General features: G+C 46.5%; 1 protein-coding gene across 1 annotated transcript in view; it reads left to right on the plus strand.

The window, feature by feature from the left end:
* Positions 1 to 2,174: 2,174 nt before the first annotated feature.
* Positions 2,175 to 14,133, plus strand: part of MED16 (mediator complex subunit 16) — a 29,710-nt gene continuing 17,751 nt past the window's right edge. Inside the window, exons 1-6 of the mRNA XM_079960540.1 lie at positions 2,175 to 2,273; positions 3,612 to 3,787; positions 3,907 to 4,014; positions 5,419 to 5,588; positions 7,779 to 8,210; positions 9,312 to 9,417. Coding sequence (XP_079816666.1) covers positions 3,652 to 3,787; positions 3,907 to 4,014; positions 5,419 to 5,588; positions 7,779 to 8,210; positions 9,312 to 9,417 — 952 coding nt within the window. The 5' untranslated portion in view covers positions 2,175 to 2,273; positions 3,612 to 3,651. The remainder of the gene's footprint in view (positions 2,274 to 3,611; positions 3,788 to 3,906; positions 4,015 to 5,418; positions 5,589 to 7,778; positions 8,211 to 9,311; positions 9,418 to 14,133) is intronic.

The following is a 14,133-nucleotide window of genomic DNA, read 5'->3' on the forward strand; positions in this document are numbered from 1 at the left end:
CTTTAATTCCTCCTCACTTTCTGCCATCAAGGTTGTGTCATCTGCATATCTGAGGTTGTTGATATTTCTTCCGGTGATCTTAATTCCGGCTTGGGATTCATCCAGCCCAGCCTTTTGCATGATGAATTCTGCATATAAGTTAAATAAGCAGGGAGACAATATACAGCCTTGTCGTACTCCTTTCCCAATTTTGAACCAATCAGTTGTTCCATATCCAGTTCTAACTGTAGCTTCTTGTCCCACATAGAGATTTCTCAGGAGATAGATGAGGTGATCAGGCACTCCCATTTCTTTAAGAACTTGCCATAGTTTGCCATGGTCGACACAGTCAAAGGCTTTTGCATAGTCAATGAAGCAAAAGTAGATGTCTTTCTGGAACTCTCTAGCTTTCTCCATAATCCAGCGCATGTTTGCAATTTGGTCTCTGGTTCCTCTGCCCCTTCTAAATCCAGCTTGCACTTCTGGGAGTTCCCGGTCCACATACTGCTTAAGCCTGCCTTGTAGAATTTTAAGCATAACCTTGCTAGCGTGTGAAATGAGTGCAATTGTGCAGTATCATAGAATCCTAGAGTTGGAAGAGACCACAAGGGCCATCGAGTCCAACCCCCTGCCAAGCAGGAAACACCATCAGAGCACTCCTGACATCTGGTTGTCAAGCCTCTGCTTAAAGACCTCCAAAGAAGGAGACTCCACCCCACTCCTTGGCAGCAAATTCCACTGTCAAACAGCTCTTACTGTCAGGAAGTTCTTCCTAATGTTTAGGTGGAATCTTCTTTCTTGTAGTTTGGAGCCATTGCTCCGTGTCCGCTTCTCTGGAGCAGCAGAAAACAACCTTTCTCCCTCCTCTATGTGACATCCTTTTATATATTTGAACATGGCTATCATATCACCCCTTAATCTCCTCTTCTCCAGGCTAAACATGCCCAGCTCCCTTAGCCGTTCCTCATAAGGCATCGTTTCCAGGCCTTGGACCATTTTGGTTGCCCTCCTCTGGACACGTTCCAGTTTGTCCGTGTCCTTCTTGAACTGTGGTGCCCAGAACTGGACACAGTACTCCAGGTGAGGTCTGACCAGAGCAGAATACAGTGGCACTATTACTTCCCTTGATCTAGATGCAATACTCCTATTGATGCAGCCCAGTAGTTGGAGCATTCTTTGGCACTGCCCTTCTTTGGGATTGGGATGTAAACTGATCTTCTCCAATTGTCTGGCCACTGCTGAGTTTTCCAAGCTTTGCATTGGTGGAAAGCAAAGATAGGAGCATGCACGACCCATTAAAATGTTCTGTTTTTTGGGGAGCGGTGTGGGATTTGCAAACTGGGGGAGAGACAAAAGGCAAAAAAAGGAGGTGGAACTAATAAATAACAGCACGGTCTGTTTTGCTGGTTTTGAATATGCATGCATATTACTGCATCAATTGCTGCATGCATGCATTAATATATGATTATTGGGGTGCAATAGCCAGGTTGCAATCAGGTGGCATTTTTGGAAAGAGGGTTTTTGGGGTGTGGTTGGGGGTAAAGAGGGACGCAAAAGGGGTTGCAAGTAATGTGGAGTTTGCAAACGGAAGGAAAAGAGGCGTGTCTTGGGCGTGAGGCTGCTGGTCAATAAAAGTAATGCCGGGCTGTCCCAAAATATGGAACGCTTCACGAATTTGCGTGTCATCCTTGCGCAGGGGCCATGCTAATCTTCTCTGTATCGTTCCAATTTTAGTATATGTGCTGCCGAAGCGAGCACAAAACTATCCTCTACCGCAGCCGTATATAAACCTCTGATTTGAAAATATTTCCAAGTCATGGTATGAAAATGTTATGGTCTTTCCTTCCTGTGTTTGTGCCTCCTGTTCTTTTCTAAACCCCCCCACCAAGCTACCCCTTAGTCTTCTCGCATTCTCAAATTAATCCATGCTATTTCTTTTAATTGCCCTCACCCCGATGCATGCTGGGAGGCCGCCTATGCAAATTTGACCCCTCCTAGTCTCTTCCTATTGAACAGGCGAGAGGCGGGTTGAGAGAGAGGTCCTCACTCTGTCTTTCGAACTGCCTGAAAAGAAAAGGGGAGATTTGACTCGCCCCACTGAAACGAGCCCGTTTTGACAGAAGAGGGAAAGGATGCGCGTAGTTGCCGTGCGGTTTTTAAAATTATTTTATTCCGGCCGTTTGTTGTTGTTTTTTCAGGCACTCCTTAAGACAGCTGAGAGGAAGGGGTCCTTAACTAGGGCAGCAGGAGTTGGCGCAGGCGCAGAGCAGCTGGGCAGCCTGGATAGAGCGTTGGTGAGTAGGGGGGAATGGAAGAGTTCATTTGTTACCCCGGGGGGGGGGGATATACCAAAAACTAGCAATTTAACCATTTTAAGTGCTGGGTAATCACCCCAATAGGTGATTTTCAGGGCAATTTCCAACTCCAGGGGGATTTCTCCCCTTTTTCTTGCTGGGGCAATTAATCTTTGCGGTGCAATTGAATTAAACCTGCTGTTGCAATTCCTTGCACTCTTAATTTTGCAGATTTAAATGCATGCCCGAGCAGCTGGATTTGCAAAATTAAGAGTGCAATGATTTCTCCTAAAAAAATTAATTTAAAAAACCGGTTTGGAAAAATGCTCCATTGGCTTTCTTAAAAAAAAAAAAATGAACTCACCATGTTAGCTGTCATTGCCAGTGAAATTCAATTTTCCCTTTCTTGCTAAAGCAAAGCTCTTGGGAGTCAGGAAGAAAGGGGTGGTCTTAACTGAACCAAACACTAGGAATTAAAATTGCAAAATTGCAATTTCTTGCTTTCTTTTATTTTTAAAAGCTTCCTGGATTTGCAAATAAATGGTTATCAGGTCATTGAGGGCATTCGAAATAATTGCAGGTGCAAAAATATTTCTTTTTACTCCCCTCTTTCCACAAAATGAAATTGATGGTGATAGCATGCTATAAGTGACTTTCACTGGAAACTTAAAATAAATAGGGTTTTGGTTTAGCAGCATGGGTGTTGGGCAATGATTTCAGTTTGGGGCTTTTCCCATGCAACCATGTAACAAAATAGAGGGGTACCTTGGTTATCCTTGGTTTATTGGTTTTCCAAAATTTTAAACAAACAAAAATACATCTTAACTGTACTTGATCCAATCTTAGTAACATTGTTAAGTGACTTCCTCAAATCCCCCTGGCTGAGTTTCAATGTATATCATTGTAACAGTTTTCCAAAACCAATTTTCTCATAAAATTAGCTTAATCACTTAACATCTTTCTTTGTTTCAGTTTTGACTTTAAACATATTATTCTCTAACATCGCATAATTAAATCCTAAGCCTATCTGGTATTTGCAAATTTTTCCAAAAAGTCCATCATCTGCCATTCCTCCACTGTTGGGACTTCTTGTGTTTTCCAGTTCTTAGCTAACAAAATTCTAGCTGCAGTTGTGGCACACAAAAACAATCTAACATCTTTTTGGGTCAATTCCGAACCTATTATTCCAAGAAGAAAGGCCTCTGGTTTCTTAATAAATGTATATTTCAGCATTTTTTTCAATTCATTATAAATCTTCTCCCAGAAGTCTTTCACCTTGGGGCAAGTCCACCACATGTGATGAAAGGTACCCTCTTTTTCTTTGCATTTCCAACATAGATTATCAACTCCTGCCCCGCGCCGCCGGTCTCGGAGCAAGATGGACCTGGCATACGTCTGCGAGTGGGAGAAGCGCCCCAAGAGTAACCACTGCCCCTCCATTCCTCTGGTCTGCGCCTGGTCCTGCCGCAACCTGATCGCGTTCACAACAGACCTCAAGAACGAAGAGGAGAAAGGTAATTTCTTGCAGGGAAAAGCCTGTCGAGAAAAGCCAGAGCAGCTTCTGCTCTCCAGCTGAGCATCCCTCGTAAGTCTAAGGCTGGCTCCCCTCCTTTATTTTCTCCTTCTTCCTTAGACCTCACCCACATGATTCACATTCTGGACATGGAGCACCCCTGGGACGTCTGCTCCATCAATTCCGGACACGTGGAAATCATTACTTGCCTGGAATGGGATCAGTCGGGTAAGGAAACCCTCAACGAAGCTTGCAAAATAAACGTAGCAGTGAAATATATAAGCATAGCAATTATGTGTATGTCTGTCTGTGTGTGTGTGTGTGTTTTTGTGTGTGTGTGTGTGTGTGTGTGTGTGTGTGTGTATGGATAATCTCTGCTCTGTGTGTGTGTGTGTATAATCTCATTGCTCTGTGTGTGTGTGTGTGGAGGCAGTGAGAGATTTTACTTTCTTGGGTTCCATGATCACTGCAGAGGGTGACAGCAGCCACAGAATTAAAAGATGCCTGCTTCTTGGGAGAAAAGCAATGACAAACCTAGACAGCGTCTTAAAAAGCAGAGACATCACCTTGCCAACAAAGGTCCGTATAGTTCAAGCTCTGGTTTTCCCAGTAGTGATGTATGGAAGTGAGAGCTGGACCATCAAGAAGGCTGATCGCAGAAGAATGGATGCTTTTGAATTCTGGTGCTGGAAGAGACTCTTGAGAGTCCCATGGACTGCAAGAAGATCCAACCTCTCCATTCTGAAGGAAATCAGCCCTGAGTGCTCACTGGAAGGACAGATCCTGAAGCTGAGGCTCCAAGACTTTGGCCACCTCATGAGAAGAGAAGACTCCCTGGAAAAGACCCTGATGTTGGGAAAGATGGAGGGCGCAAGGAGAAGGGGACGACGGAGGACGAGATGGTGGGACAGTGTTCTCGAAGCTACCAGCATGAGTTTGACCAAACAGCGGGAGGCAGTGGAAGACAGGAGGGCCTGGTGTGCTCTGGTCCAGGGGGTCATGAAGAGGCGGACACGACTAAATGACTAAACAACAACATATATATGTGTGTGTGTGTGTGTGTGTGTGTGTGGATAATCTCATTGCTCCCTCTGTGTGCGTGGTGTGTATGTATGTATATATGTGTGTGTGTATATGGATAATATAATTGCTCCGTGTGTGTGTGGTGTGTGTATATATGTGTGTGTGTGTGTGTGTGTATGGATAATCTCATTGCTGTGGGTGTGTGGACGTACACACACACATACACACACAAACTTACAATTTAAAGTGCACTGGTACCTTGGTTCTCAAGCTTAATCCATCCCGGAAGCCCGTTCCAAAACCAAGCCACGCTTCTTTCCTGTGGAAAGTCATGCAAAACGGATTAATCCGTCCCAGGCTTTTGAAAACAACCCCTAAAACAGCAACTTAACATGGATTTAAGATTAGCCTCTAGGCGCAATGATGCGTTTGGGACGCAGGGTGGGACAGAGAAAATTGGCCTTAAGAACTTTGATTGGAAAGCTTTCGTAGCTCCAAGGTGAGAGGCTGTCCAAATCTGTGGGGAGGTTTTTTTCTGGTGCTTCTTCTAGACGGGGGAATTTCTACGGCCGGGCTGCTCCGAGCTTTTTTGACTCTCTTCCGCCGCAGGATCCCGGCTACTGTCCGCCGACGCCGACGGCCGCATCAAATGTTGGAGCATGGTTGAGCACTTGGCCAACAGCTGGGAGAGCGCCGTGGGCAGCGTGGTCGAAGGCGACCCCATCGTGGCGCTCTCGTGGCTGCACAACGGTGTGAAGCTGGCTTTGCACGTGGAGAAGGTGAGCGAGGTTGGACGGGAGGGTTTCCTCGTCTAGGGCTTGCCGATCAGAAGGTCGGTGGTTCGAATCCCCACAATGACGGGGTGAGCTCCCGTTGCTCAGTCCCAGCTCCTGCCAACCTAGCAGTTCGAAAGCACATCAAAGTGCAAGTAGATAAATAGGTACCGCTCTGGCGGGAAGGTAAATGGCACTTTCGTGCGCTGCTCTGATTCTCCGGAAGTGGCTTAGTCCTGCTGGCCACATGACCCGGAAGCTGTACGCCGGCTCCCTCGGCCAATAAAGCGAGATGAGTGCCGCAACCCCAGAGTCGGCCACAACTGGACCTGATGGTCAGGGGTCCCTTTACCCTTACCTTTAAACAAGCTCTAGCTTAGGGCCACACTCTCTTGGGGACCCCCCAAAAAAATTTAAAGGAGAAAAAACCTGGATGTACATTTCCAAAATTCTATCATCTATCTGTTTGTCTCTCTGTCTGTCTATCTATCTATCTATCTATCTATCTATCTATCTATCTATCTCTATCATCTATCTATCTATTTATGCCAGTGCCGGATTTATGTATAAGCTGAACAAGCTCTAGCTTAGGGCCACACTCTCTTGGGCTCCCCCAGAAAAAAATTTAAAGGGAAAAAAGACTGGATGTACATTTCCAAAATATAAGATAAAAAACAAATGAAATAAAACCTACATCCAGCAACCGTGTTTTGTGTTGTGTAGGCTCCAAGGATGTGAGTCCTGGGCCGCGCCTGCTATCCTGCTCCCTAAAACATCACTGCTTTGCTCCTTTCTATATAGAGGGTGCCGACATTCTGCTATTTATTATTAGTAGCAGTTTGCATCATATTTTTACACCTCTTATTATTTCATGCAATAGCAAGTTTCTAGAGACTAGGTTGTGAGTCGTTGTAAACTGTGTTCCTAAAGGAACTTTTGCTATTGCCGAATGCCAATGTGTCTGCATTATTAAGTTTGTTACGAATAAAAAATCATTTTAAGTTAGAGCTTAATACGTATTTCACTATTAATATACTTCTTAATTGTATTTCAGTTCAACAATGATAAAATACATATTTTGTTATGTGCAAATGGCTTGAGATACCTATCAGGTCCATAATTTGCCCTATAGCATAGACTGAACACAAAAAACAGCGACCATTTGTTGTGGACAAAGGACAGCTGGACATAGAAAGGGCCCCATTAGCTTCAGAAGCTGAGGGCCTCATCAAACCTCAATGCAACCCTTGATTTTTATCTACCCCCCTTTTTTTAAAATCGTTTTTATTGGTTTTCCAATGTTGTTGTTTAGTCGTGTCCGCCTCTCCGTGACCCCCTGGACCAGAGCACGCCAGGCACTCCTGTCTTCCACTGCCTCCCGCAGTTTGGTCAAACTCATGTTTGTAGCTTTGAGAACACTGTCCCACCATCTCGTCCTCTGTCGTCCCCTTCTCCTTGTGCCCTCCATCTTTCCCAACATCAGGGTCTTTTCCAGGGAGTCTTCTCTTCTCATGAGGTGGCCAAAGGCTTGGAGCCTCAGCTTCAGGATCTGTCCTTCCAGTGAGCACTCAGGGCTGATTTCCTTCAGAATGGAGAGGTTTGATCTTCTTGCAGTCCATGGGACTCTCAAGAGTCTCCTCCAGCACCAGAATTCAAAAGCATCCATTCTTTGGCAATCAGCCTTCTTGATGGTCTAGCTTTCCAATGAAGAACATCCAATTAAATAAAGGTAAAAGGTAAAGGTACCCCTGCCGATACGGGCCAGTCTTGACAGACTCTGGGGTTGTGCGCCCATCTCACTCAAGAGGCCAGGGGCCAGCGCTGTCCGGAGACACTTCCGGGTCACGTGGCCAGCGTGACATCGCTGCTCTGGTGAGCCAGAGCCGCACACGGAAACGCCGTTTACCTTCCCGCTGGTAAGCGGTCCCTATTTATCTACTTGCACCCGGAGGTGCTTTCGAACTGCTAGGTTGGCAGGCGCTGGGACCGAGCAGCGGGAGCGCACCCCGCCACAGGGATTCGAACCGCCGACCTTTCGATCGGCAAGTCCTAGGCGCTGAGGCTTTAACCCACAGCGCCACCTGCGTCCCATCCAATTAAATATCCGATCCTAATACATCAATTAGAAAAATAAAAAAACTAAAATAAAAAAGATCAAATGGTATTTATTGATTTCTCGATTTTTTCATCCCGCAGTCAGGAGCGTCAAACTTTGGCGAGAAATTCTCTCGGGTCAAGTTCTCCCCGTCACTGACGCTCTTCGGGGGCAAACCGATGGAAGGCTGGATCGCGGTCACCATCAGTGGCCTGGTGACGGTCTCTCTGCTGAAGCCCAACGGGCAGGTGCTGACCTCGACGGAGAGCCTCTGCCGCCTGCGGTGCCGCGTGGCGCTGGCCGACATTGCCTTCACGGGCGGGGGCAACATCGTGGTGGCCACCTCGGACGGCAGCAGCGCCTCGCCCGTCCAGTTCTACAAGGTCTGCGTCAGCGTGGTGAACGAGAAGTGCAAGATAGACACCGAAATCCTGCCGTCGCTCTTCATGCGATGCACCACAGACCTCGCCCGCAAGGACAAGTACCCGGCTATCACCCACTTGAAGTTCCTCACCCGGGACATGTCCGAGCAGGTGAGGCCTTCCCGGGTGGCGAGTTCGAATCCCCCCTCGCCGTAGCTGTCAATCGTCCCTTGTTTGGCGGGACGGTTATCCCTTATCCCAGCGCCGTGTCCCGCTGCTGTCCCTTATTGATGATGTCCCTTAAATTTCCCGGGTTTCAAAGGAAGCAGCTCCTCTCCCTCCCTCCCTCCCTCCCTGCTGGCCCGACTTGTTGCCCTATTGTGGTTTGGTTTACAGTGGTACAAGGGACGCGGGTGGCGCGGTGGGCTAAACCACAGAGCCCAGGATTTGCCGATCAGAAGGTCGGCGGTTCGAATCCCTGCAATGACGGGGTGAGCTCCCGTTGCTCGGTCCCTGCTCCTGCCCACCTAGCAGTTCGAAAGCACGTCAAAGTGCAAGTAGATAAATAGGAACCGCTCCAGCAGGAAGGTAAACGGTGTTTCCGTGCGCTGCTCTGGTTCGCCAGAAGCCACTTAGTCCTGCTGGCCACATGACCTGGAAGCTGTACGCCGGCTCCATCGGCCAGTAAAGCGAGATGAGCGCCGCAACCCCAGAGTCGGGCACGACTGGACCTAATGGTCAGGGGTCCCTTTATTTTTACCTTATACAGTGGTACCTCGGGTTACATACACTTCAGGTTACAGACTCCACTAACCCAGAAGTTTTACCTCGTGTTAAGAACTTTGCTTCAGGATGAGAACAGAAATCGGGCTCCGGCAGTGCGGCGGCAGCAGGAGGCCCCATTAGCTAAAGTGGTGCTTCAGGTTCAGAACAGTTGCAGGTTAAGAATGGACCTTCAGAACAAATTAAGTACCGTATTTTTTGCTCACCAGACCATAAGCCGCACCTAGTTTTTGGAGGAGGAAAACAAGAAAAAAAATATTCTGAATCTTAGAAGCCAGAACAGCAAGAGGGATCGCTGCGCAGTGAAAGCAGCAATCCCTCTTGCTGTTCTGGCTTCTGGGATAGCTGCGCAGCCTGCATTCGCTCCATAAGACGCACACACATTTCCCCTTACTTTTCAGGAGGGGGAAAGTGAGTCTTATAGAGCAAAAAATATGGTACTTAACCTGAGGTACCACTGTACGCCGTTTTTCTCTGCTCACCCCCCAGATGTTGCTTTGCGCCTCCAACCAAAATAACAGCAACGTGGAGTGCTGGTCTCTCCGGAAAGAGGGCTTGCCAGTCAACAATATCTTCCAGCAGATTTCCCCCACAGGTGAGTTTCTGGAGCTCAGGCGATGCTTCCCTGCATTTATAAACGCTGCCCACCTGAATGGATTGCCCCAGCCGCTCTGGGTGGCTTCCAGCAAAATACTTCTAAAAAACAATAAAACATTATTTTTGGTTTTACGGTTGTAGCTTCGCTACAGTCATGCCACTGCAAAATTGCACCTTTCCCCTCTCCCTGTGGTTCCCCCTCTTATTTACATCCCCGCAGATGCGCAAGCGATTTTCCTTAGCTGTGGAAACAAAGGAAGTTTGGAGGAGGGAGGTTGTTTTCTCCCCCGCTGGGACTTTGACTTTCCACTCGAGCCAAGAGGCAGCTGACTCTTCTGTAACGGAGTATTTTTTATGGGCACCTTCGTTTTCCACTTTCCAGAGAAAAACCACCAGGCAGCTTATAACAGGGGTCAGCAAGGTTTTATCTTGCCTGGGCCGGATCAGTCCCGCAGAGATGCCTCCGTGGGCCGGATTGCGCGCGTGTCCCCAATTTTGGGCGTCTTCATGTGCGCAGACATGATTTCTGACTCTCTTTTCCATCTCTATCTCTCTCCTTTCCTTCCTTCTGACTCTCTCTTCCATCTCTCTATCTCTCCTTTCCTTCCTTCTGACTCTCTCTTCCATCTCTCTATCTCTCCTTTCCTTCCTTCTGACTCTCTCTTCCATCTCTCTATCTCTCCATTCCTTCCTTCTGACTCTCTCTTCCATCTCTATCTCTCTCCTTTCCTTCCTTCTGACTCTCTCTTCCATCTCTATCTCTCTCCTTTCCTTCCTTCTGACTCTCTCTTCCATCTCTCTATCTCTTCTTTCCTTCCTTCTGACTCTCTCTTCCATCTCTCTATCTCTTCTTTCCTTCCTTCTGACTCTCTCTTCCATCTCTCTATCTCTTCTTTCCTTCCTTCTGACTCTCTCTTCCATCTCTCTATCTCTTCTTTCCTTCCTTCCTTCCTTCTCTCTCTTCCATCTCTCTATCTCTCTCCTTTCCTTCCTTCTGACTCTCTCTTCCATCTCTCTATCTCTTCTTTCCTTCCTTCTGACTCTCTCTTCCATCTCTCTATCTCTTCTTTCCTTCCTTCTGACTCTCTCTTCCATCTCTCTATCTCTTCTTTCCTTCCTTCCTTCTCTCTCTTCCATCTCTCTATCTCTCCTTTCCTTCCTTCTGACTCTCTCTTCCATCTCTATCTCTCTCCTTTCCTTCCTTCTGACTCTCTCTTCCATCTCTCTATCTCTCCTTTCCTTCCTTCTGACTCTCTCTTCCATCTCTCTATCTCTCCTTTCCTTCCTTCTGACTCTCTCTTCCATCTCTATCTCTCTCCTTTCCTTCCTTCTGACTCTCTCTTCCATCTCTCTATCTCTCCTTTCCTTCCTTCTGACTCTCTCTTCCATCTCTATCTCTCTCCTTTCCTTCCTTCTGACTCTCTTTTCCATCTCTATCTCTCTCCTTTCCTTCCTTCCGACTCTCTCTTCCATCTCTCTATCTCTTCTTTCCTTCCTTCTGACTCTCTCTTCCATCTCTCTATCTCTTCTTTCCTTCCTTCTGACTCTCTCTTCCATCTCTCTATCTCTTCTTTCCTTCCTTCTGACTCTCTCTTCCATCTCTCTATCTCTCCTTTCCTTCCTTCTGACTCTCTCTTCCATCTCTCTATCTCTTCTTTCCTTCCTTCTGACTCTCTCTTCCATCTCTCTATCTCTCCTTTCCTTCCTTCTGACTCTCTCTTCCATCTCTATCTCTCTCCTTTCCTTCCTTCTGACTCTCTCTTCCATCTCTCTATCTCTCCTTTCCTTCCTTCTGACTCTCTTTTCCATCTCTCTATCTCTTCTTTCCTTCCTTCTGACTCTCTCTTCCATCTCTCTATCTCTTCTTTCCTTCCTTCTGACTCTCTCTTCCATCTCTCTATCTCTTCTTTCCTTCCTTCTGACTCTCTCTTCCATCTCTCTATCTCTCCTTTCCTTCCTTCTGACTCTCTCTTCCATCTCTCTATCTCTTCTTTCCTTCCTTCTGACTCTCTCTTCCATCTCTCTATCTCTCCTTTCCTTCCTTCTGACTCTCTTTTCCATCTCTCTATCTCTTCTTTCCTTCCTTCTGACTCTCTCTTCCATCTCTATCTCTCTCCTTTCCTTCCTTCTGACTCTCTCTTCCATCTCTCTATCTCTCCTTTCCTTCCTTCTGACTCTCTCTTCCATCTCTCTATCTCTCCTTTCCTTCCTTCTGACTCTCTCTTCCATCTCTCTATCTCTTCTTTCCTTCCTTCTGACTCTCTCTTCCATCTCTCTATCTCTTCTTTCCTTCCTTCTGACTCTCTCTTCCATCTCTCTATCTCTTCTTTCCTTCCTTCTGACTCTCTCTTCCATCTCTCTATCTCTTCTTTCCTTCCTTCTGACTCTCTCTTCCATCTCTATCTCTCTCCTTTCCTTCCTTCTGACTCTCTCTTCCATCTCTCTATCTCTCCTTTCCTTCCTTCTGACTCTCTTTTCCATCTCTCTATCTCTTCTTTCCTTCCTTCTGACTCTCTCTTCCATCTCTCTATCTCTTCTTTCCTTCCTTCTGACTCTCTCTTCCATCTCTATCTCTCTCCATTCCTTCCTTCTGACTCTCTCTTCCATCTCTCTATCTCTTCTTTCCTTCCTTCTGACTCTCTTTTCCATCTCTCTATCTCTTCTTTCCTTCCTTCTGACTCTCTTTTCCATCTCTATCTCCTTTCCTTCCTTCTGACTCTCTCTTCCATCTCTATCTCTCTCCATTCCTTCCTTCTGACTCTCTTTTCCATCTCTATCTCTTCTTTCCTTCCTTCTGACTCTCTCTTCCATCTCTATCTCTCTCCATTCCTTCCTTCTGACTCTCTTTTCCATCTCTCTATCTCTTCTTTCCTTCCTTCTGACTCTCTCTTCCATCTCTCTATCTCTCCTTTCCTTCCTTCTGACTCTCTCTTCCATCTCTATCTCTCTCCATTCCTTCCTTCTGACTCTCTCTTCCATCTCTCTATCTCTCCTTTCCTTCCTTCTGACTCTCTCTTCCATCTCTATCTCTCTCCATTCCTTCCTTCTGACTCTCTCTTCCATCTCTCTATCTCTCCTTTCCTTCCTTCTGACTCTCTCTTCCATCTCTATCTCTCTCCTTTCCTTCCTTCTGACTCTCTCTTCCATCTCTCTATCTCTCCTTTCCTTCCTTCTGACTCTCTCTTCCATCTCTCTATCTCTCCTTTCCTTCCTTCTGACTCTCTCTTCCATCTCTATCTCTCTCCTTTCCTTCCTTCTGACTCTCTCTTCCATCTCTCTATCTCTTCTTTCCTTCCTTCTGACTCTCTCTTCCATCTCTCTATCTCTCCTTTCCTTCCTTCTGACTCTCTCTTCCATCTCTCTATCTCTCCTTTCCTTCCTTCTGACTCTCTCTTCCATCTCTATCTCTCTCCATTCCTTCCTTCTGACTCTCTCTTCCATCTCTCTATCTCTCCTTTCCTTCCTTCTGACTCTCTCTTCCATCTCTATCTCTCTCCATTCCTTCCTTCTGACTCTCTCTTCCATCTCTCTATCTCTCCTTTCCTTCCTTCTGACTCTCTCTTCCATCTCTCTATCTCTTCTTTCCTTCCTTCTGACTCTCTCTTCCATCTCTATCTCTCTCCATTCCTTCCTTCTGACTCTCTCTTCCATCTCTCTATCTCTCCTTTCCTTCCTTCTGACTCTCTCTTCCATCTCTCTATCTCTTCTTTCCTTCCTTCTGACTCTCTCTTCCATCTCTATCTCTCTCCATTCCTTCCTTCTGACTCTCTCTTCCATCTCTCTATCTCTCCTTTCCTTCCTTCTGACTCTCTCTTCCATCTCTATCTCTCTCCATTCCTTCCTTCTGACTCTCTCTTCCATCTCTCTATCTCTCCTTTCCTTCCTTCTGACTCTCTCTTCCATCTCTATCTCTCTCCATTCCTTCCTTCTGACTCTCTCTTCCATCTCTCTATCTCTCCTTTCCTTCCTTCTGACTCTCTCTTCCATCTCTATCTCTCTCCTTTCCTTCCTTCTGACTCTCTCTTCCATCTCTCTATCTCTCCTTTCCTTCCTTCTGACTCTCTCTTCCATCTCTATCTCTCTCCATTCCTTCCTTCTGACTCTCTCTTCCATCTCTATCTCTCTCCATTCCTTCCTTCTGACTCTCTCTTCCATCTCTATCTCTCTCCATTCCTTCCTTCTGACTCTCTCTTCCATCTCTATCTCTCTCCATTCCTTCCTTCTGACTCTCTTTTCCATCTCTCTATCTCTTCTTTCCTTCCTTCTGACTCTCTCTTCCATCTCTATCTCTCTCCATTCCTTCCTTCTGACTCTCTCTTCCATCTCTCTATCTCTCCTTTCCTTCCTTCTGACTCTCTCTTCCATCTCTATCTCTCTCCTTTCCTTCCTTCTGACTCTCTCTTCCATCTCTCTATCTCTCCTTTCCTTCCTTCTGACTCTCTCTTCCATCTCTCTATCTCTCCTTTCCTTCCTTCTGACTCTCTCTTCCATCTCTCTATCTCTCCTTTCCTTCCTTCTGACTCTCTCTTCCATCTCTATCTCTCTCCATTCCTTCCTTCTGACTCTCTCTTCCATCTCTATCTCTCTCCATTCCTTCCTTCTGACTCTCTCTTCCATCTCTATCTCTCTCCATTCCTTCCTTCTGACTCTCTCTTCCATCTCTATCTCTCTCCATTCCTTCCTTCTGACTCTCTTTTCCATCTCTCTATCTCTT

This window comes from Podarcis cretensis, assembly GCF_951804945.1.
Source record: "Podarcis cretensis genome assembly, chromosome: 18".
Lineage (NCBI taxonomy): Eukaryota > Metazoa > Chordata > Lepidosauria > Squamata > Lacertidae > Podarcis > Podarcis cretensis.